General features: G+C 30.7%; 2 protein-coding genes across 10 annotated transcripts; one reads left to right on the top strand and one right to left on the bottom strand.

The window, feature by feature from the left end:
- Nucleotides 1-5,039: 5,039 nt before the first annotated feature.
- Nucleotides 5,040-8,519, top strand: LOC112757387 (uncharacterized). Its single transcript, XM_025805974.1, has 7 exons — nucleotides 5,040-5,176; nucleotides 5,376-5,532; nucleotides 6,025-6,134; nucleotides 6,369-6,792; nucleotides 6,943-7,810; nucleotides 7,900-8,271; nucleotides 8,368-8,519. Exons 1-7 carry the CDS (start codon nucleotides 5,040-5,042, stop codon nucleotides 8,517-8,519), a joined length of 2,220 nt encoding a protein of 739 aa, XP_025661759.1.
- Nucleotides 8,520-15,206: 6,687 nt separating this feature from the next.
- LOC112754687 (structural maintenance of chromosomes protein 3) lies at nucleotides 15,207-18,237 on the bottom strand. 9 transcript variants are annotated; one of them, XM_025802399.3, is made up of 7 exons: nucleotides 17,967-18,237; nucleotides 17,512-17,748; nucleotides 17,296-17,385; nucleotides 16,493-16,661; nucleotides 15,914-16,060; nucleotides 15,591-15,686; nucleotides 15,207-15,476 (listed from the first exon to the last, which is right to left on the bottom strand). In XM_025802399.3, coding segments are annotated over exons 3-7 (498 nt in total). In that variant the 5' UTR covers nucleotides 17,298-17,385; nucleotides 17,512-17,748; nucleotides 17,967-18,237; the 3' UTR covers nucleotides 15,207-15,392. The 9 variants fall into 9 exon arrangements, with proteins under 9 accessions (XP_025658184.1, XP_025658189.1, XP_025658187.1 ...); XM_025802404.3 differs by having other exon boundaries at nucleotides 15,207-15,511; XM_025802402.2 differs by having other exon boundaries at nucleotides 17,296-17,352; nucleotides 17,967-18,204.
- Between the last annotated feature and the right edge of the window lie 6,323 nt (nucleotides 18,238-24,560).

Raw genomic sequence — 24,560 nt, forward strand, 5'->3', positions numbered from 1 at the left:
ACCTCCACAACAGGTGACAAGGCCTGACAAGCTGCAAACTAAGAGGAAAATAACTTTTAAGATGGACCTAATGCAAAGAGCAACTTCTGGAACAGCTACACACTTGGCAGTGTTCATAAAATTCATCCCGACCCCTGATTCAAACCACCAACAAAAAAATAGAAAATGCTTTGTAATGTTGCCTATCAGTTGTGTAGGACATATTTTGTAGAGAGCATTTGATCAGACTATGTTCTTTTGCTATTTTGATGTTTTGTTATGTAGGGTAATTTGTTTTGGCTTGGGTTTTTTTGAAACTATGTTATCTAGGATATTTAAAGTATATTACAGATACTGCTATTGCTAATGCTGTGATATTGATAATGATTAATGACTATAAATTACTAAATGAATGACTATCTTTTGTTTTTTAATAACTTATTTGGTCAAATTTTATACCTCCTCTTTTATATAATTTCAATTTTAAAAACTTTTACAGGATACATCATTACCCAAGAGAACATAAAATTCCATTTCTATTTTATCATTACATTCATAATAATGTTTCATTCACATAACTGATATCCAAATTACATATATTTCATCCCACCTAATTCATAAGCTACAATCACAAATCCAAAAATAATAACAAATACAAACAACATAATATTTCAAGTTTTTAAGATTCTAATTTCAGCTTTAACTGCAATAATTTTTTATCCAGAAAAAGTTTCCAATGGTCTTCACTAACTGAGATTTCATTTCTGCCAACTATGGATTCTTCTTCTTCAACATCTGTCTATTTAAAAAAATCGCACCATCTCTTACCAGCAGTCTACAATACCAAAAATAAAAAAAAATTGAGACAAAGAACGACTACAAAACCAACAAAAATTTGAGAAATAAGACACACAATCAACTTGTAGCAATTCAACCAACTCACATTATAGTTAGGGATTGGAATCCGTCCCAAACCACCGAATAATAGGACGCGACCCACAACCGCACCAATGCGGAACCTTTCCACCTCAGTTACGGTGTGCGTTTTTCACCCAGCCACCATGCGAACGAGCTCTGCTAGAACTACCTGAGTCTTGGCTGCTGCTCCCCAACATCTTTCCCAATTCTTGGAACGATTTTTACGATTTGAAAAAATTGGGGCTACGCTAGGTTTTATTTTCATACATTGTGAGGGGTAAATTTGAACCCTTGAAATATTTGGCCACGTCATCTAGCCGTTATAGTGTCAGGTGTAATTTAAAATTGTCAGGTCAGCTTTTCGGTGACAGAAAACGATGAAAATGCCAAATTAAGACACGGGTCAAATTTTCAGAGTACAATTAGAGTTAATTAAAATTTTGAGGGCTAAATTAAATTAGAGGGTCAAATTTCAAGGACTATTTTGAGTATTAACTCGCTTAAATACCCATAAATACAATTTGTGTTAGCCGCAATAATGTTAAAGTGCCGATTAATCTTCTAGGAACATAATATGTTAGTGAAACACTAACAATTAACTAACACATGATTGATAAAAAACTAACCTATAAAATATCATATAGGTAAAATATTAAAAATACACTCAAATAATTTTATTGTTGATAAAAATTTATTCAAATTTTGTTATTGACAAAACTTCTGTCAAATAATTTAAAATTGCGATAAAAATATCTAAAAAAATATTTTTTTTACAAATGATAAACTACTTTTATATTTGACAAATTACTTATGCATTTGATCCAAAATTCTATATGAATATTTAGATAACCGGATAAAAAATACACAAAAAAATATATATTTAGCAAAAAATTACTAAATTTTAAGGATAAAAATATCTTATTTTTTAAGTAATACTTGTAAAAAATTGTATCAAAATTCAATCTCTAAAACTTTTAAAAATACATATATAATGTTGGATATTTTTGTCGCGTTTTAAAATTATTTAAGGATACTTTTATCGATAATAAAATTTGGGTACATTTTTGTTAACGATAAAATTATTTAAGTATATTTTTTATGGTTTACCCATATATATATTTGATACTTAAAAATTTTAAAATTAAAATAGAATACTTTAAAAAAAAAACCAAATTGAAGTTTTAATCTTTTAAATAAATACGTGAGATAAGCTAATGAAGGTTGTGAGAGTGTGGAGGTTGTAAAGAAGAGCTGAAGAGGAGAGGTTATGGGAATGTGAAGAGAGGAAGCAGCATAACTGCATAAGCATGTGAGGAAACGGACAAACTCATTCAAAGGCACATGTATTTTATGCATAAGAATCCGCGCGTGCATTCCACCGAGGACCCTCTCCCACGTGCACCTGTTCTTTTTCTTCATTCCTTAGCTTCTTCCATAATCAACACATTCACAACACAACTAGGATTGAACAAAACCTAGTCCAATCTCCTCCTAGGATTCACCATCATCACTTCATCACCACTATTAAATAATATGATAATGGCGTGCTCTCTCATCTATATATTGTTCTCTCTTTTTCTCCGATTTTTTTTTTTTATATATTAGTTGTCAGTTGATGTAATGCATGATTATAGTGCAGTTGTATATTTTACTATAATATTAGAGGCTACAGTAATCACTTCCTGTGATTTGTATATAGTGGGAGAAAGACAAAAAATATCGCCAAAAAAAAAAAATAGAGGTAACTAGAAATATGGTAGCGCAATTTGATGTATGGTGGTTGGTGGATATAATTTGTGAGAAAGATAAAAAAAATTTTGAACTTCAGCGACTATAATTATGTCTCAAATTTTGTCATTTTTCTCATAAATCGATCCCAGTCTCCACCATACTTCTAGTTATCTCTTCCATTTTTTTCTTTTCTGTTATTTTTTTTTGTCTTCTTACTACTTCTTACTACTGTCTACAAATCTCAGGGAGCGATTTATGCTAATCTCTAATATTATAGTAAAACACACAACTGCATCATAATCACGCATTACACTAAATATCATCCAATATTAAAAAAATTTAACCTCTTTTTCTTTATCACGCTGAGTATATATTTCTGTTGATCTGTGATGCCATGTTGCATTAGTTCTAGGTATGCTATCTGTCTTAATATATTATTATTAATAATCTTTGGTATGAAGCCATTTGATAAATTAATTTCAAAGCCGTACCCTTGGCACGAATGTGGAGATTGATTATGATTTATACTTACAACTTGGAATAAACCAGTTTAGATTTCAACAAGATTTTGTTAGATATTTTATTGGCTCGCTCTTACCTTGTTGATTTTATTTTTCAATTCTTCCTATGTAGTTTTTTTTTCTAATTAATTATTAAAATTTCATACACATATACTGATGAAGTGATGATCATCAAAATTCATCAAAAAAAAAAAAGGTTGATAATTGAAGGTTCATAGATACCTGGTGAGGATAGTCGAATAGAAACAAAAAAGTCAACATTTCCAGAATAAATTACAACAAAATAAATACACAACCTAACTAAAATTTAAAATTTACATAAATACGTAATGTTATAGTACTTTACTTTTATTCTATTAGTACCAAATGTAAATAACATCACTTTAGAGAGAAAGGATTGCCTGCAAACTGCAATGTATGTGTCTACAACTTTTTCATTCTATTTTTAACAAATAAATGAAGAGATAAAGTCACACACTTGTCTAACTTGAGTGAGTTGGAGGCCACTCTTGTGTGTCAGGCATATGAGCACGAGTGTTAGCGGCTGGCGGCAGATACTAGAGATTCCCATTCTCATCAACACAAACCTTTTCGTCTCAAAATCATAGTCTTCAAAATATTAAATATTAATGTATTATATAAAATGGTATTGTACTTTATCATATGTATGACTGCGTCCATGAGGTGTATGAGTCCCATGGTTATACGAAATTTGAAGGTAAGTGTGATTGATGCAATGATGCTTCATAGTTTTTTAGGGAGGGAAAAAGACATATAATTCAGTTCTTGGATAATGTTATGATACATCTGATTAAATTTAATTAAGTATTATTAAAATAATCATTGTTTACCTAACTCTCCCCTATTAATAATATGTGTTAAAGTAATTTAATGAAAAATTTTAAATTATAATAATACTACTACTATTTTATGATTTAATAATATATAATTAAATTATTATAGCAGTATATAATAGCACACTATAATTATACATCTATGACATGCGTTTCTTAAACTATAGCTTGCAACTTTTGAAGTATGATTAATGTTTTATTGAAGAAATAGAATTAGGAATAGAAAATGCCTTATGGCAAATATTTTTTAATATGAGACCGTTATGGTTTTTTTTTTTTTTTAAATATGGGTATGTTTTGTTAAATTTAACAAATATGGAATTTGTTATAAGAAAAAACAAATCATTAGTGTTGTTTTGACTCACTATTTCATTTAAAATTAATTTCTAAATTTTTCTTTGAAAACAAATCACTAATAGCGATGAAAATAAAAAAGGTTTAATTACTCTGTTGGTTCCTATAGTTTCACCAAATTTTTAATTAGGTCCCTATACTTTTTTTCCTTTCAATTGGGTCCCCACACTGCTTTTAATTTTATAATTACATCCTTTTCATGTTAAAAATGTTAAAATTAACATAATATTTTTACCAAAATACATGCGGTCAAAAATTTAATCGAGTTTTTAATTATAAATACCTTCAATTTGCGAAGAAATGTTCAGTTAACTCTAATATTTTTTACACTAGGAAGGACTTAATTACAAAATTAAAACAGTGTAGGGACTCAATTGAAAGGAAAAAAAGTATAGGGACCTAATTAAAAATTTGGTGAAAGTATAGGGACTAACAGAGTAATTAAACCAATAAAAAATTATTGTTAGAAACAGGAGACTATTTGTGTATTATTGAATATATTCAAGTTGTTTGAAATGATACAATATAGAAGGGTATTTATAGGTGCTAAGAAAATCGTAATAATAAAGACGTAATATTCTATAATAAATATTCAGATATACTAAATAATTCTAATTGATCCTAATTGATCCTAATTATATTCTAACAATCGTAAATTTAAAACAATGAAGTGGTGATGATCATGGTTCTGAAAACCGGACCGGACCGGCCGGTTCAACCAGAAAAATCGGGAACCGATTACCTAGCCGGTCCGGGTAACCTCAAAAAACCGAATAGCAAAGAACCGATGGAAAAACCGGTCGAACCGGCAATTAACCGGTGAACCGTCTGGTTTTTTGGTGGTTCAGTGGTTTGGAAATTCAGAAGCCAAACGACGTCGTTTTGGCTATTTAAAAAAAAAAAAAAAGAAACTGGCGTACGCGTTAACCAACCTAACTCTAATCACTAATCAATCAGCCACCCACCAATCACCCAAGCTCCCAGCCTCCTCCCCTTTCTTCCCCCCTCATCCACCAAGGCCACCATTGCCACCGCCCACCAAGCTCCAGATTCCAGCAGCGCTCCTCATTCGCCACCCAGCAACGCTCCTCAGCAGCCGCGACCACCACCGCGTTGAGCCCGCCTCCTCGTCGCCGAACCTCGACGAGCTCGCCGAGCCCGCCTCTCATTCGCCGGTAAGACTGATTTTCTTGTCTTCTTGATTTTGAACATGCTTCCTTCTAGCTCGCCTGTTCTGTTTGAAAAAAAAAATAACAGGACATCTGAGTTAAAAAAAATAACATATAAATCCAGTTAAATATGCTCTATGCTGCCTGAATATGTTCTGATCTTAATTTTTGTTTTTGATTCTCTATGCTGCCTGTTCTGTTTGCTGATTCTGTTTGTTGGTTCATGAATATGCTCTATGCTTCTGTTTGCTCTATGCTCTACCATTCTGTTTGCTTCTGCTTTTTGTTGCTTCTGAATGAAAATAGTTTTAAATTTTTATTTTACCTGAATCAGTTGATTTCTGTGACTGTCAAGCTGCATGAAGTTGATCTATGCTGCCTGTTCTGTTTGCTGGAAATAGTTTTTTATTCTCTATGCTGCCTGTTCTGTTTGCTGCTTCATTATTTTCATGGTTTTTTGAAGTTGATTTCTTGTCTTTGATTTTCTGATTGTTATAGATGGAACAATCACAAAGTAACTCACAGCCACAAGATAATGCTGCTCAAAATTCTCAAACTGGTTCATCTAGAGGTAAATCTGATCCAGCTTGGCAGTATTTTACAGTGAAGTATGACAAAAATAACAAGGCTCAATATACATGTATTTTCTGCTTGAATACTTACAATGGAGGGGGGATATATAGAATGAAATATCATCTTGCAAAAATCGCTGGACAAATTAAAGTTTGTAACAAAGTAACTGAAGATGTTGAGCTTCAATTCAAAAGGCTTTTGGAGGAAAACAAAAAAAAAAATAAGGCAGAAAAAAGAAAATTTACATCTGATTGTTATGATGTGGAAAGTGAAAGAGAAGCGGAAGAAGAGGGTGAAGCGCCTAATCTTGTACAACCTCCGGCTCCTGCAACAATGGGAGACAAAGGAAAGAGAAGAGCGATTGCTGCTACTCCAATTGGAAGTTATTTTAAGGAAAGGACTACGCCAGGCTCTCAACCAGCTTTGAAAAGTGTCTTGGCCAGTAAACAAGTTAAACACAAGGTTAAGTTGGGGCTTGCAAGATGGATCATTGATGCACGGATTCCATTCAATGCAATTCAATCGCCTTACTTTCAACCTGCCTTGGACGGCGTTGCTGCAATTGGACCTGGTTTCAAGGGACCGTCGTATGACGAAATGAGAGTTCATTTGCTGGCCGATCTTAAGAAGGAGTGTCAGTTGCTTGTTGAAGGTTATAGGAGCTCCTGGAAAAGGACTGGTTGTACACTGATGGCAGATGGCTGGACTGATCAAAGGCAGCGTACGTTAATTAATTTTCTAGTTTATTGTCCTGCTGGTATGTCATTTGTTAAGTCTGTTGATGATTCTGATATGATAAAAACTGCCGATACCTTGTTTAAATTGTTTGCTGAGGTTATTTAGTGGGTTGGGTCTAGTAACATTGTGCATGTGGTTACTGATAATGCTGCGAATTATGTATCTGCTGGAAAACTCATTCATGAAAAGTATCCAAACATTTTTTGGTCTCCTTGTGCTGCTCATTGCATCAATCTTATCTTGAAAGACATAGCAAGTCTTCCTCACATAGCTGACCTTGCCTCTCGTGCTTCAAAAGTGACTGTGTTTGTTTACAATCATATGATTTTCTTGTCATGGCTTAGAAAAAGAAAAGAGTGGAAAGAAATTGTTCGACCAGGAGTAACACGTTTTGCTACTGTTTTCATTACTTTGAAAAGTATATATGATCATAAAGAAGACTTGCAATCATTGGTGATTGACAAATATTTCACTTCTCATAAATTATCCAAGAGTGTCAATGGGAAGATGGTTAGTTCAATTATCTTGGATAGTAAGTTTTGGGAGGATTGTTTTACTACTGTTATGTTTGTTGGTCCTCTAATTAAGTTATTGAGGCTTGTTGATGCTTATGAGAAACCTTCTCTGGGTATCGTGTATGCGGGCATGCAAAGAGCCAAAATTAATATCAAGACAATGTTTAGAAATAGGAAATCTGCATACACACCTTGTACAAGTATCTTGAAAATGCGGTGGGATAAGCATTTGAAGCGTGACCTCCATGCAGCAGCATACTTTTTGAATCCAGATTACTTCTATAGTGAGGGGTTTGTTGAGAAGGCAAATATCTTGAGGTCTTTGCTTGATTTATTTGATATTGAAACTCTTTGCGATGACTCGGTTGCCGCAATGCAAGAGATACAATTGTATCGAGATCGAAAAGGAAGTTTTGGAAGAGAAAGTGCATTGAAAGCAATTAAGAGACTTGAACCTGGTAAGTATTTATATTTCTATGTTCAATTTACTTTGAATTTTTTTTAAATATTGAATGAGAATTGATGGTTGAATTTTATATTTTGGTAGGTGAATGGTGGAGGCTACACGGTGGGAGTGCTCCTAACTTGCAAAAAATGGCAATTCGTCTTCTTCATCAAACATCTTCATCATCCGGCTGCGAGAGGAACTGGAGCCTCTTTGAACAAATCCATTCAAAGAGGAGGAACCGATTAGAGCATCAAAGGCTAAGTGACATTGTTTATGTCACTTATAATCTACGCCTTCAATCTAGAATGCATCGCAAGAAGAAGAATTATGATCCAATTGACATTCAAAGCATTAACACAGTAGATTTTTGGGTAATGCCGGATGAAGATGATCCTGAATTTACTAATGGAGACATCGAAGGCATTGAAAATTTAATTTATACGGATAATGCTATGCCTTCATATCCTACAGGTTATTGAAATAGCAAAACTTGTTTCATTTCCTCTCAATATCTGATGTAAAATTCTAACTTTAATTTTTTCTTGGTTTTCTATTTTATTTTATTAGATGGAGGAGATGTGGAACTTGATGTGGATTTTCCTAATGTTGCTGATTCTTCAAATACAGCTTCTTTTGGTGGTACTTCTGATGATGGTGGCTTTGGATTACCTGTTTATGATGGAGATGTTGGAACACTTAATGATAATTATGATTTTTGATGAGTTGCACCTTTGATTAGTTAAAAACTTGCTAGTAATTGTATCTTTTGAATGTAGAACATTATGGGTTTGTCATTATGTACGTTTTATTTTTTGTTTAGTTATAAACTTTGATGTTTGAAGTTGTTTGTAAACCTCTAATATTAAGTAATGGATAATTTATTATGTGAAATATTAAATTTTATTAAGTTAGAAATTATTGAATTTATATACTTAAGATTATTTTAAGTTTTTTAATAATTTTATTTAATATTTAATTAAACCGGTTGAACTCCGGTCGAACCCCAGTCGAACCAGTAAACCATTAAACCAGTGACTTTACCGATTTATTGACCAGTCCGGTTCTCGCAACCTTAGTGATGATAGACGATTTCATAAAAAAAAAAAAAAAAAAAAATAGAGCCATTGATCTCTTTTTCAAATCGTGACAAATGATCATATCATTGTGTGTACAAACCATAAATTTTTTTGAATAAATCGCTATATTTGAAATCAATATATTTCAAATAAATTTTCAATTAAAATATTCGTACGTTATCTTTTCTTCGCTGCTACCTCAGAGTGGCGAATATTTTCAATGCGGGTAATTTAAATTTTAAAGTGATCAACATTTAAAATATTGCTATATTCTAACCCTCTTGTAAAATTAAGTAATTAACTGCCAATGGTAAAGTGGGGCTATAATTTTTATTTTCTTATATAATATAATATATATAACATTAAAAATATATCTCTGATCTCAGATTTTATACTAAAGCTACAAGCCATACCTGGAAAGGGAAACTAATTCAAATGAATTAATTAATGAAGATGCTTTTGGCTCATAACCCAACTTGTTTACGTCATCTATCTTATTAATTTTCCTATTTTACAAGCTTCACACGGGTGTCTAAAATCAGTCCAACTATTTTGTGCGCATTAGATACGCCACTTTTTATGAACTATTAGATTTTATTAAATGAAAATCAAAGGTTATTATGAAAGAGGAGTACTGATAAACTTTATAAATATAGAATATATTAGTATATACATATATAAATACATTTTAATACATAATATTTTAAAAATGATAAATATAATTTTTTACTTTAAAATAAATATAAAATATATAAATACGTACAAAAATATTTTTTATTTATTAAGATTAATTATTATACAGTACTATTTTTAATTACATAATATAAAAATTAAATTATTTTATATTACTTGAAAGTAATTAAATTATTTTATATTATTTAAAAATAATTAAATTATTCATTAAAAAATATTTATTAGTAGTTAATTTTATTAAAAATATATTATTATATGACATAATTTTTTAATCAAATATTTGTAAACATACATTTTATTCAAAATAGTATATATAATATTATCTTAACAAATTAATTATTATATAATATTTGAAAAAAACGTGTAATATTTATATGTATTATATATAATTTAAAAAAAATTAATTTTAAAAATTTTAAACGTATAATATTTTCATATATTATATATCACAATAAATATAAAAACAATAAACATGTAATATCACAATCTATGAAGTACGGATTCTCCTATGGTGCCGGCGTATTCGTGTCGGACACAAATCCGACACCGACATTCGACGGATACTTCAAACGAGCGTATCAGTAACGTGTTTTTTTTGCGGTGCAGAATTTTAGTGAAGCTGTCACGAATCCGAACGAGTTCGACCCGATTTTGTGGTTTTATGGCCCAATTAACCGATTTTTTTTTTCATTTTAAAATATTTTAAAATAAAAACAAATCAAAATTTAAATTTAAAAATAAAATAATTAATAGAAGCAGAGTTGATGACAACAGTCCAAATCTGAGTGAGGTTTCGTATTTATCTTTAGATGAATCAAACATAGAAGCTGTGGTATTTGCGGATGATGGACTTGGAGGAGAAGAAATTGATACATTTTCTGTTAGCGAGATGGCAAGAGTAGATTAAAATTTTTTATTTTTTTTTAATAATTGCATAATTTTTAGACTTTTTTATGCAACTATATTTCCTCTTATATTTACAATATGATATTTTATTAATTTAATATATTATTTAAATTTTAATTCACAACGTATCCTAAACGTGTCGTATCCAATTTTTTATAAAAAGAACGTGTCGGCGTATCCGTGTTGTGTCGTGTCTGTATCGCGTGTCGTATCGGTGCTTCCTAGATCACAATAAAAATTTGAAAAAACAAAAAAAAAATTAATATTTTTATGTATAATATATAATATTTTAAATGAATTTTTTTATATATATTTTTAAAAAAATTATATTATATAATAATATATTTATATTTCTGTTACATTAAAAAATTACGTTAAACAATTTATATTACGTTAAAAAACTCTTTCTTTTCCAATTTATATTAAAATTATATTATATAATAATTTAATTATTTATTAAGTAATATAAAATAAAATTAATTATTTTATAAATTATATTATAGTTTAACATATTATTTTAATTTATTTTTAATATTAGAAAAAAATTTGCATAATAATTAATCCTAATAAATATAAAAGAAGAGAATTAATGGACTCTAATAAATACAGAATATCCTATTACATAGTTAAATACTTTAAATAATAATATTTTAATACACAATATTTTAAATAGCAACAGAATCTTTTATTTTTAAATAATTAAATATAAAATATATAAATATAAAATATATGAATGTTTTTTATTCATTAAGGTTAATTATTATGAAAAAACTTTTACAATATTAAAAAATTATATTAAAATAATATTTTAAACTGTAACTTAAAAATATAAAATAATTAAAATTTTATTTTATATTATTTGACAAATAATTAGATTATTATATTCAAAATTTATTATTTTATATTTTTATAATATAAAAATTATTTTATATTACTTGATAAATAATTAAATTATTATATAATAAAATTTTAATATAAATTGGAAAGAATGAAAATAGTTTTTAACGTAATATAAATTGAAATAGTTTAACGTAACAGAAATATAAATATATTATTATACAATATAATTTTTTTCCAAAATATTTATAAAAATAAAATTGATTTAAAATATTTTATATTCTATATAAAAATATGAACTTTTTTATTTTTTTAAATTTTTATTGTGATATTACACATTTATTGTTTTCATATTTATTGTGATATATAATACATAAAAATATTATACGTTTAAAATTTTTAAAATTAATTTTTTTCAGAATATATATAATACATATAAATATTATACTTTTTTTTTCAAATATTATATAATAATTAATTTTGTTAAAATAATATTATATATACTATTTTGAATAAAATGTATGTTTACAAATATTTGATTAAAAAAATTATGTTATATAATAATATATTTTTAATAAAATTAATTATTAATAAATAATTTTTAATGAATAATCTAATCATTTTTAAATAATATAAAATAATTTAATTATTTTAAAGTAATATAAAATAATTTAATTTTTTATACTATGTAATTAAATATAGTACTGTATAATAATTAATCTTAATAAATAAAAAATATTTTTTACATATTTATATGTTTTATATTTATTTTAAAGTAAAAGATTATACTTGTCATTTTTAAAATATTCTGCATTAAAATATATTTATGTATGTATATACTAATATATTCTATATTTATAAAGTCTATCATTACTCTTCTTTTATAACATTCTTTAATTTTCATTTAATAAAATTTAATAGTTCATCTAATACACATAAAATAGTTGGGCTGATTTTAGCCATACCCTCACACATGTAGCTTAATGTATGTATCTGGTATGAATCTTTCTTTATCGAATTAACAGGGGGTTTACAAAAGTTAGACAACTTAAATGGGCATGTCTACTCTTTGAATCCATTGACCCACTCATCTTTCTTAATTTATACCTTCGGGTTATTCAAATGCCAATAACTAGGCTTCTTATCAAACAATACTTCACACATTTAATGGGTACTGTAAATTTATTTTAATTAGGTACATCTACATCGTAGCATAAAATAAAATAAAATGTTTAAAAAATAATAAAAAATCAGTCTAAATTAAAGTAGTTTAAAATTATTTTATTTTGCGTTTTTTAATTATGGCTTACTTTTATCCTGGTCTTTTTCTTTTTCATTGACATTTTTAATTACCGCTTATCTTTATCCATGTTTTTCTCTCATTTGTTGACATTTTTTTCTTTTTTTTGGGGGGCTTGGATGCACCTGCCTATGAGTCTTTAAATTTAAGGAACAAATGTCATTGTATAATTTTTCCTATGCATTCATGAGTAAGAGGAATTACCGTCATTTTCAATAATCGTCTTTATACATAGTCTCTTGCTTGTAGATATTGTGACAAATTTCCTAAGTTAGGGGTTTAGAGACAATGGAATAAGGTTAGGATAGGAGCTTGGAGATAGTGGGTTTTTATTGGGATAGAGGTTTAGAAGAGAATGGATCCTTGATGATAGGTCAAACATGGGTTCGGAATTTTTTTTTAATAAAAGAATCATTTCGTTGCAAGTATAGTCCAAACCGACAATTTATTCTTACATTAAAATTTAATTTTGTTTATCATAGATGCAAACCAATAAAAATACCGAGAGTATTAGATTTCATGTCGTCTCTCAAAGGAATTGCAGTAAGATATGCATGTTATCGGTTATGAGATTTATGAGGTAGTTTGCAGATAAGAAGACAATAATCTAAATAACAAGAAATTAAAGCAAACAACTAAAGATAACAAATACTAAAGAGGCATTCATGGTAAGGATTAAGAATTAAGGTCTTCTATCCTAATCATTAATTATAACATAATAATTACCAATAGTTAAGCATATTACATTATCTCCAAATTGGGAGAAGATCAATTAAGCCTAGTTAACCCCAATCCATAAGTAGTATCAATGAAAACAAGATTAACTAACAACTCTAGATCACCAATTTAAGTTAGGTGTTAATGACTCAAGATTATCTAATTTCTCTTTCCAAGCTAAGAATGCTAAAAAAAACTACTCTAAAACTAAGCCAACCATTTTATCAAACACTTGGTATGCATAAAAAGAAAAGCATATTAAATTGCAATAATAATGAAATCTACTACTACCAAATGCAAGAAAATAACAACAATAACTCAAACAAGCATTAAAAGAACATAAAACATAAAATTGCATTAAAGGAAATTGAAATTAACAATAGTGTTTATAAACTAAAAAGTGGCACAAATAAAGAATTAACAAGATAAACTAAGAAAATTAAGGCAATAGAATAAGGAAAAGTAAAAGAAACTAGATCCAAACAAGAATTAAAGCCTAAATCTAAGAGGAAATTAAACTAAAAACCCTAAATTCCGGAGAGAAGAGGGAACTTTTCTCTCTAGAAAATGACCTAAAGCATAGTTACTAAGTTACACTAATTGCTCCCTCCTTGTTCCTTCATGAATTTGACCTCAAATACTTTAAAAATGAGTTGGATTTGGACTTGGATGAGTTCAGAAATCGCTAGCCATGATTTCTTTAATTGAGTCACGTGATGCATGTCATGCGTACTCACCATATTGCGATTTTCCAGGTTACGCGTATGCGCAAGGTCACGCATACGCGCCACATGACAGATTTCCAAAACTTCATTTCTTCATGAATTCTCCACTTTACATGTTTTTTTTTCACTCTTCGATCCCATCTTTGCCTTCTAAGCCTGAAATCACTGAGCAAGCACTTCAAGGTATCGAGTGGAATTAAAGTGAATTAAATTTAGCAATTTAAGAGCCTAAAAAGCATGTTTTAATCTTAAGCACAATTTAGGAGAAATTCTCAAAATCATGCTATTTCATTGAATAAACGTGAGATAAGTTGATAAAATTCACTAAATTCAACACAAGATAAATCCTAAAATTGTTTATCAACCTCTCCACACTTAAACAATAGCATGTCCTAATGGTAAACTCAAGAAAGACAAGAAAGGGGTATCAACATTTATTCAATGTAAACTATCTAAATGCAACATATCTACATGCATGCAACTACTTGGTCAAAATAAATCAATTCCCAAGAAAATATGTATAAACATAAGGGCTAAAGTAATCACAATCAAATCAAATCCACAATTGAATTGAATTATTAAAAAGAATTTAACAACTTGCACACTACTAGATAATTGACTTTTACTAACATTTAAAAAATGTTACCAAATCATATTAAAATGTTAGCTATGTATATTAGTAACATTTTAACAAATGTTAAATATACCCTATGTTACTAAATAGTTTCACTAATATTTTTCTAAAGATTTAATAACATTTAATAAAAATATTACAATAGATCTTCTATAGTAATATTATGAGAAATGTTACAATAGACATTTCTTAGTAACACTTAAAAAATGTTACGATAGATATATTTTGTAACACTTAGAAAAATGTTATCATAGATATTTTTTGTAACACTTAAAAAATGTTACAATAGATATTTTATATAACATTTAGAAAAATGTTACCATAGATATTTTTTGTAACACTTCAAAAAATATTACCATAGATATTTTTTGTAACACTTAAAAAATGTTACAAAAGATCTTTAATAACATTTTTTTAGTTATATTATACTATTTTTTATTTTTTATTTTATATTATATATAATATAAATATACTAAAATTAATTACTACAACATGAAATATTTCATTAAATTCATAAATTCACAAAATAAAATTTTTATAGCCACTTTCATTAATCAATAATCATTGTACAAATTTTCTTTATGATGTAAATAAAATGGAAAAAGAAAAAATACTTATAACACTTAAACTTTATAAACATTCCATATAAAAAAGAAAAGAAAAAATATACTATATACATAAAGAACTTAGTCCTTATACTAATCCTAGAAAAATGTATTTATCCGTTTGACTAGCTCATCGCTGTGATGACTTATTACTATTCCCTCAAACCAGTCAACCAAGTTCACCTGATGCACATCAAACAAAAAATTTGTACACTTGCCTGCAATGTTAGACCAATAAATGAACTGGCAAAAATATTTAAATCATAAGTAAAAAGGGCACAGCAGAAATGCACTTGCCTTCACTTTCACTCCAATGTACTTTTCTACTCTACCCTTTGGGTTTGCTTTACGAGGACCATCTTCATCATCCTCGTCATCATCGTGACCACCATCCTAAGGGAAAGGAATGGATACAAAATATCAGTTACAATAACCAAAAAAGAAAAAAATAACTTCAATTGAGATAGTTCACTTCTCACAAATTTCACATAAAAAATTGATAATCAAGCACCGAACAAGAGAAAGTAAGAAATCACTTTGAGATAAAAGCATGATCCTATATAACACGCTAGAAAGCAAGATCCTTTCACAAACCAGATAAAGATTTAACAATCACAAACCTTCTTCTTCATCATAACCAGATGACCATGACCCCTCGGTACGAGTTCAGAAAACACTTCTCGAAAATGCCTAGCAACACCTTTGAAAGTGCGCTCTATTGATTCATCCTTCCGTTGATCAAGTACAGATATTAGCTCTCTAATTTTCTGCAATTACTCAATACCAGTGACAGAGAACTAAAATAATTTAGTGATGCTGTATAGACCAGTGTCAAAAAAAAAATGCAAAAGCTGGGTTTGGATGTTTCACATTCAAAATGAACCTTAGTACTGGAATACAACTCCCATAAGAAAATAAAAGCAGTCAAAAATATAAAAAGGGAAAAAATTTATTTCATATATATGCAAGTGGTTAACAACACCTTTTTCATGGACAAATCAAAATATCACCACCATTTTCAGGGAGAAATAAAAATATCAACAATCAGATGCCATGAAAGATCAGTTGTACCAAATCTTTCAGATGCTATAGTGCAGAACAGGAACTAGCAATGTATATCAAGCATTTAGCTGTCAGGTAATCACCCACCTTAATGTGAATTATAAAGAACCATTTCAACCAAAAGGCCAGACAATTACCTCATCTCCTGCATCAAGTTCAGCTTGCCTTTTCTGAAGTTCCTCTCGTTGTTCTGTAAAATTTATATACCGGTCAAGCGCTTTCTTGTTTACATGACTGAACTGCTGCAGTTGATCATGGCACCTGTGCAACGCTTTATGCAATTCTTTGATATTCCTCCTTTTGTACCTAAGAAGGTGCAATAAAGTTAGCTAAAACAAAACTATAGAAATAATGACAAACTGCAAGGAAATAACCTATGACTGTAACATCACATATCTTCTGCATTATTTAAAATATGGCAGATTTCTTGATCATTTAAAAGAAAATTAAAAAAATAAAATAAAAACTTTATTTATGTCCCAAAATTGAAATAAAAAAGAAATGATCATCAAGAAAAGCCTTACGTCTCAAATGCATCTGATGTCAATGGGCCAGTTCCCTTATTTTCTTTGTATATTCCTCTTCTTTAGCAGAATATATATTTTTTTACTCACCTTAAGTACATTGCATTTCTCAGTAACAAAATAATGAAGAATTAATCACAATATTTTTTCTCTTAAAAGTTTAAAGATCTTTTTGGTATGAGAAACATACCAGGGCATTCAACAACTTCTTTACTAAACCCATACCTATTGAACAATGTACCCAGCCAACACAAAAATCAGATCTAGTATTGCACAGCCATTCAAAAGACACTTAAATGTATGTATCACACAAATATACAATTTAAAGGTTTTTTATCATCAAGTTGTATCAAAACTCAAGTATTCTGTATCAAAAGCTAATTGATAGACAAATTTTGAATTGTGTCCGCGCTTACATTACTAGAAGAGATTGTGGCCTTTTGATGCCAAGTCGGAATTCCTGTCACTGGATCCTAAAATCACCAAAAAATCAATAATGGAAGTTCCTGTGGAAATCACCAAATAAATAAAATAACTAAGCACACTCAATCCACAAATCAAAGAGAAAAGAAGGAGACTAAGTAATTATAGATATTTAATTAATAGTTTTAATTAATTAATTAATTAATTACCTGGTGCTTGTATATTCATAAAGCTTGCCAGTGTTGTAGAACACAATCAATCCAACTTCAGCATCAGAGAGAATGGATAATTCTTTACCTTTCTTCAGCAATCAATTTCTTCTCTTCGAAATGTTACTTGCCGGCTCGTTGAATTGTCGATCCTTCGAATCCCAATCTTTCCTCGCCCCATCGCAATCAATTTTAGGGTTCCTACCTCCTCAAATTAAACATCTCCTTTAATTTGACCTGCTAGATCACGAGTCAACAAATTCATTAAGATTAATTAGCTATTCAACTCTCACGGAGCTAATTGGATTAAAACTTCTACAGATTTGAAGAGAGAATTAGTTCATTTTTACTAAACTCAGACTCTTCCGATTTGAAGAGATTTGAAGAATCAGCTACAACTATGAAAATCAAACCCTAGGAATTTGAAGAGAATCACCTATGATTTCAAATCTTACCTTACTGGAATGAGATTGAGTCTGCGATTGAATCATGCATGAGATCGACGAGGCAGAGCGAGAGATCGAGAAGAGGCAAAAAAAAAATTGAGGAAGTAGAACAAGATCGAGAGATTCAGAGAACTGAGATATTGAGGAGGCAGAGCGAAATTGAAAAATTCAGAGCACTGAGAATGAGACTGAGAGTGATGGTGGATTCGATTTCAGAGTACTAAGAATTTTTTTTATTTATGAAATTAGGAATAGGTGACAGTTTTTGTAAACTTTTTATAAAAATTAAACTCATTTACTAACATTTTATTAAAAATGTTACTTAATATTTAATTTTATTATAATTACTAACATTTTAATAAATGTTAAAAGATAAATGTTACTAAATGTGTGAAATGTAGTAGTGGCAAGAAGGAGATGATAATCGGTAAAAACATAGAATTGAGCAATCGAATCCTCACCGGATGTGTATAAGCTCTAATCGCTCAAGTGTATAGGGTTGATTCTCTCAATTCTCTTCTAATCTTGTTTTCTAAGATTTGTTTTTCATCTAACAATCAACAATTATTCAATGCATACATACAAACATCATGAGGGCTTTTCAAGGGTTGTAACGAAGCTAGGATAAAGGTAAGGATGCATATGGTCAAGTGAGATTGAAATTTGAATCTTTGATTAACTTAAACTTCCAACCTAACCTATGACAACCTATTTAACTCTAATGCAAAACTAGCTACCCGTTATTCACTTTTTCACACATTAATGTATTCTTTTTAATTCACATCCCATATGCATTGTTCTTATTAATTTTCTTGGAGCATTTTATCTCTCCTTTTTATTGTTTTCTTTTTCCCTTTTTCTTTTTTTCTCTTCTTTTTATATTTTTTTCATTCCATTTTTTTCAATAACATAATATATACAAAATGATTAATGCATATGGTTTGACATTCAATGCATGAGTATGTACCCAAACTTCCAAGATTTTTAATGAAAACTCAAAAATACACTTTTATCTCAACCAATATTCCCAAACTTTTCACACTTAAATGATACACACTCTCACTAGCCTAAGCTAATCAAAGATCCAAATTAAGGACATTTATTATTTTTCACTTAGGGATAGTGATGTGCTAAAATTAAGAACAACATGGATTAAACAGGCCCAAAAATAGTTAACAAATGTGGATAAAAGGGTAAGGCTATTTGGATAGTGAGGTCAAATAAAATAAAGGCTTCAATCGTATAAATGCATTCATACACAAAATATAATGGACATAAAAAATTAAACAAATCAAATATTATAATCATAGAGAGAGAATAACACACAAGAAGAAAAATAGTGGTTATATGATATAACCACACATTAAAAGTTCAAAACTCATATGGTTGTGTGTTCTTGGCTCAAAAACATGTTCCACATTATATAATTCAAGCAAGTTTCAATGAAAAATTATTTTAATGGTAAATTCCTTGAAAAATTTTATTATTTTGACTAAGCTTATTATATATATGCAAACCAAGAAAATGCAACTAAAAATTCTAAAAGACCTAGTAATAAAAGAAAAATAAATGAAATGTGAAAGTGTTTAGATTAGAAATTTTTCACCCAAAAATCGATTGATTGGTCGGATGACTTCCCCACACATAAAAGTTTGCACCGTCCTCGGTGCATTCGAAGATGAGCAAGAGGGTACAGTGACTACACGGATTGCCACTTTCAACTGGTGGATCAACCAGCTGCTGTATGTTCTTTCTTCTGCTTCCCTTTTTGCTAATGGTGAATCATCCTGCAAGATAGAAAACAGGATAGTAAGATGAGTAAATGCAAAAGAAAGGAAGTATAGATTGTTGGAATGAGGTGATGATCATTAAAATGGAGTGAGTGAATCAGTGCATGACATGGATGAAAATAAGTGTGTGAATTTGATGGGTGAAAATTAGATTTCCACACAAACTCACCGGCAAGTGTACCGGGTCGCATCAAGTAGTAATAACTCACAAGAGTGAGGTCGATCCCACAGGAATTGATGGATCAAGTAACTTTAGTGAGTGATCAGTCTAGTCAAGCAGACAATGGTGAATTGAATGAAATTAAACTAATAGAGAGTGAATTGCAAGAATTATAAATTACAGAAAGTAAATTTGACAGAATCTTAAAGAGCAAGGAATGTAAATTGCAGTAAATGTAAAGGAAATTGCGTGCTGGAAAATTAAATAAAGCAGTAAATCAGAACTTAGAGCAATTACAGAAAATTAAACTTGCATGAAAGTAAATTAGAAGCAATAGGAACAGAAAGTTAAAATTGCAGGAAAGGAAATTGTAGCAGAGGATTTAAATTGCATAAACTGAATTCAATATAATTGAAATGTAAAAGTGTATCAACTATGCTAAGCTCTCTGGAGTTTCTAATCCTCCAAGAGAGATCTGGAGTCTCTAATCCTCCAGCCTGAGCTTCCTATTCTAATCCTACTCCTACTGTGCGCTCCTTCTTTCCTAACAGAACTAAAGCCTTTTTATAGGCATTTCTAAATTACAAATGAAATTCAAAATGGAAAACGAATTATAATTAAATGCAAAATTCCTATTCTAGATGATCCTTTTGCCTTTGAGTGATGTCAATTGGGCTCTGCTTGCTTTGAATTTCACTTGGGCTTGGAATCAGATAAATTGAGCAGAAGTGATGCTTCCAGGAGAGCGTAGCGTTCATTAAGTGAGCGGAACGCTTTTTCACCCACGCGTACGCGTCCTCTGTGCGTGCGCGTACTTTTTGCATTTTCTCCCATCGACGCGTACGCGTGACCTTCAAAAATTAGACTTCTGACGCATAAGCGTGCCATATGCCTGCACGTCCATATAGTGTTCACTTTGTGAACGTAGCGCTCGCTTTGACAACGCTGTCCCACGCGTATGCATCACCTATGCGTACGCGTGGTCTTCCAAAGTTGCACTTTCGACGCGTGCGCGTCAAGCACGCGTGCGCGTCGTGTGCAAAACTTTGCCTCCAAATTTTAACTTGCCCGAAAACGCTCAGTAAGTAAACGTAGCGCTTTCTTTGCAAATGAGCGCTCTCTTTGCTTTTTTTTTTCATGGGCCGCGCTTTTAAAAGCGTGGCCTAAGACATCAAAGTGTGCTCCAGCTTCAAAGTGTGCCCCATAATTCCTCTTTTCTCCTTTTTAGCTTATTTTGTGCTTTTTGCTTCTTTTTCTTCTTATTTCCTTCAAAGTTTATAAAATCAAAAGATCAAAGAAATATACCATTTAAGCACAAAAGCATTCAATATTTAAGCACTAATCATCACTTTCTTATATGAAAAAGCATTGAAAAACATGACATGATTGACATGTCATCACAATACCAAACTTAAACCTTGCTTGTCCCCAGGCAAGAAAAGAATCATGCAATAAAGATTGACAATCCAAGGTAAGAAGAATAGCAACTCAATGTTCATGGTTGGCTAGCTTTTCTATGCATGCTACAATCACAAAAGAGATGTAAATGATTGATGCTTCTATCTAGCTCATTTTATGAAATCTTTTTCTTTATATTTCTTCCTTGAAACAAGCTTTTGATTTTCTTATTAGCTTCTTCTTTTGGGTGCTTTGCCCCATGAGTTGATAACAAAGCTACGACTCTAAATGCTTTGTTTTTAAGTATTACCACTTGATACATAAGCACCACAAGCATTTAATTAGAGGACTTCCTTAAGCTCATTTGTTTATTTTCTTGACTCTCTAATCATTGATGCTCAGAGCCTTGAGCTTTGAGGAAGTGCTTTTGCACTTGAGCCTAGCCTTGACTCTAAGTGTTTTGTTTTCAAGCTTTTTGCTTGATACATAAACACCACAAGTATTTAACAATTGAATTGTCATTGGTACTCAGAGCCTTCAGCTTTCTCATTCTTTCCCTTTTGCTTTTCTTGCCTTTATTTGTAATTTTTTTCAAGGTTTTCATGATTTCAAAAATTTCATAAAATGTCCTAGATGAAAACTTCAATTAAATAAAATCTAATGCAATTGAGCAACAATTAACTATATTAGCCTTCCAATACTTATATGCCCATGCTAAGTTCTTCTTTAATGACCTTGTTTGTTTATGATCATGATGCTTTATTGCTTTTGAACTCACAAAATTCAAGTTGGTAGTTATAATGTCACACCAAGATGTTAAAAATTAGTAATCAAACTATGCTTATTCATAACACACATGCATACAGAGAAGATAAGGACAATCATGCAATTTACAGTGCTGGAAGTAAGTAGGGGGAGAAAGGAGCATTACCATCTTGTAGTTCATCTTCCTTGTTGTTGTCCTTTTCCTCCTATTCTTCCCATTCCCCTGCCAACTCAGAATGCTTGCTCATCCTCAAGCAACAATTAGAACAATGGTGGTGGGGTCTAAAATGGACCATGAAGTCTTACACAATAAAATGTTAGTAATACATGTGTTTAAGCAAGCAAAATTAAAGATAACAATCAAAGCACAGGAAACAGAGACATTGTGATTGCAAACATAAGAGGGTGTGCATGATACATTGCATAAAAAATATGTGGCACACCAAACTTAGTGTGACACTTTCACTTGGAATTGATGCAAGTATCCAGTATGGATTAGAAATAAATTTTGTTGCATAGCAACACCAAACTTAGAATGCAACCATATGTCAATTTATTTAAACTAAAACTAAACAAAGGGAACTGTTATATGTTAAATACAATCACCAAGCGAATAATCTGTCATGAATAGGGAATTCTTGGTGAGGTATTAACAAAAACAGTTAATGAAAGAAAGCATTAAAAACAGGGAAATGACTAAAACAAAGAGAAAACTAAAATTGTCTAACTAAAAGAAATATAACACTGCAAAGGCATTATGATTATGCAGACAAGTGGTGTTGCTGAATAAATTGCATAGAAAATAAGTGGCACACCAAACTTAGAATCTTAGTGTGACAATTTCATTTTTGATTTGATGCAATCATCCAGAAGGATTGAAAACAAATTGTTACAAGGCAACACCAAACTTAGAGTGTAATCATATGCCAATTTATTGAAATTAAACGAAGCAAACAGAGAAAGTAAACAAAGCAAAGAAATGAAATGTTACCTACGGTTGGGTTGCCTCCCAACAAGCGCTCTTTTAGTGTCATTAGCTTGACATGTTGTTCTTCATTTTCTTCCTCTTCTTCCAGTTTGTTAAGAGAAATGACCTCAAGGGGGGAGAAGATTCAGCTATTGTCCTTGTTTTGGTCTCTCCTCAGCAAGCTTCCTTTTGTATGTTGCTTGTTTGAGCTTGCTTGCTGGATCAGGGGTAGGATTGTTTGCAGTTGACCTTTTCTTGAATGTTGTCATTGGTATCTTGGTCACAATCCTCTTCTCGGTGCTCTTGTTAGTTTCCTTCACTCCTTGGATATCAAGACATGGTTGCTGTGTGATTGTTGGAGCTTTATCTTCATCAAAAGCCTTTTGAATTGGTGGTTCAATGAGCCCTTCTTCTGTGCAACTTTCTGCTTCACTTGAGTTTGGACTTTCTTGATTGTCTTTCTCACTTTCTTGTTTCTCTACTTCCTTTTTTGTACTCAACATTTGACGTAATAGCACTTTCATGGAGGAGGTTTGTTGTTCTTCCCAAGATTTCTTCATCTTCTCTTTATATTTTTCAATCACAGATTCAAGTGTTGAGAATCTTTGGTTTAGGAAAGTTTGTGGGGGTTGTGAGTTTTTATGTTCCCTTGTCATCTCAAGTGGCTTCTGTAGATATGCATTTTCAATTTCAAATACCTCCACCACCTCATTCTTCATTGAAATTTTGCTTGACACAGGTGCCTCTTCTTCTTGCTCTTCCACTTCCTCCTTCACATCCACCAACTGGTCTTCATCTTCCTTGCTCAGCAGTTCTAAGTTTCTCCTCATTTGCTCTAAGTACCCATCCATCTTCTTGAAGAGGATCTCTTGCTCTTTCCAGGATTGTTCTTGTCTTTCCCTAGAGTCTATGGCACTTTGCAGGCATTGTTCTGCTTGTAGCAAGAGAGAAACAGATTGGGGGTGGATTTTGTGGGTTTGTGGGTATTGCGGGGAAGTTGTGTTGAGGGATATGAAATGAATTTTGTGAGTAATCAGGTGTGTCTTGTGGTTGGTGAAATAAATTGTATGGATCTTAGAGGAAGCTGTGTGTTGAGGTATAGTCAAGTGATGAAGGATTTTCAAATGAAAAATGGAGAGGTGAAGTTGGACAACTTTGCATAAATGAGTCGAAGGTTTGCTCAAGTGATGATGGCTCTTGATTAATGGAGTATGACACATTGAGTGCTCTCTGGTTTTGATCCTCCCACCCACAACTTGAGTGATTGTTGAATTCATCACAGTGTGAATTATTTTGTGGCATGGAGGAACAATCTTTCATGTTTGTACTGGCAGCATAATCAAGTGATAATGTCTGTGAATGTGAATCCTTGAAATTCCCTTCCTAGCCATCATTTGTGTGCGTGTCATAACAGTTTGAGTCACTTTGTGACTCTGGGAAGTAGTTCATTTCACTTTATTGTTCATACTCTTTCATTCCTTGTTGATATTCCCAGTCACCATGAGGATAATGACCTAAATCAT

This window comes from Arachis hypogaea, chromosome 16 (genome assembly GCF_003086295.3).
Source record: "Arachis hypogaea cultivar Tifrunner chromosome 16, arahy.Tifrunner.gnm2.J5K5, whole genome shotgun sequence".
NCBI lineage: Eukaryota > Viridiplantae > Streptophyta > Magnoliopsida > Fabales > Fabaceae > Arachis > Arachis hypogaea.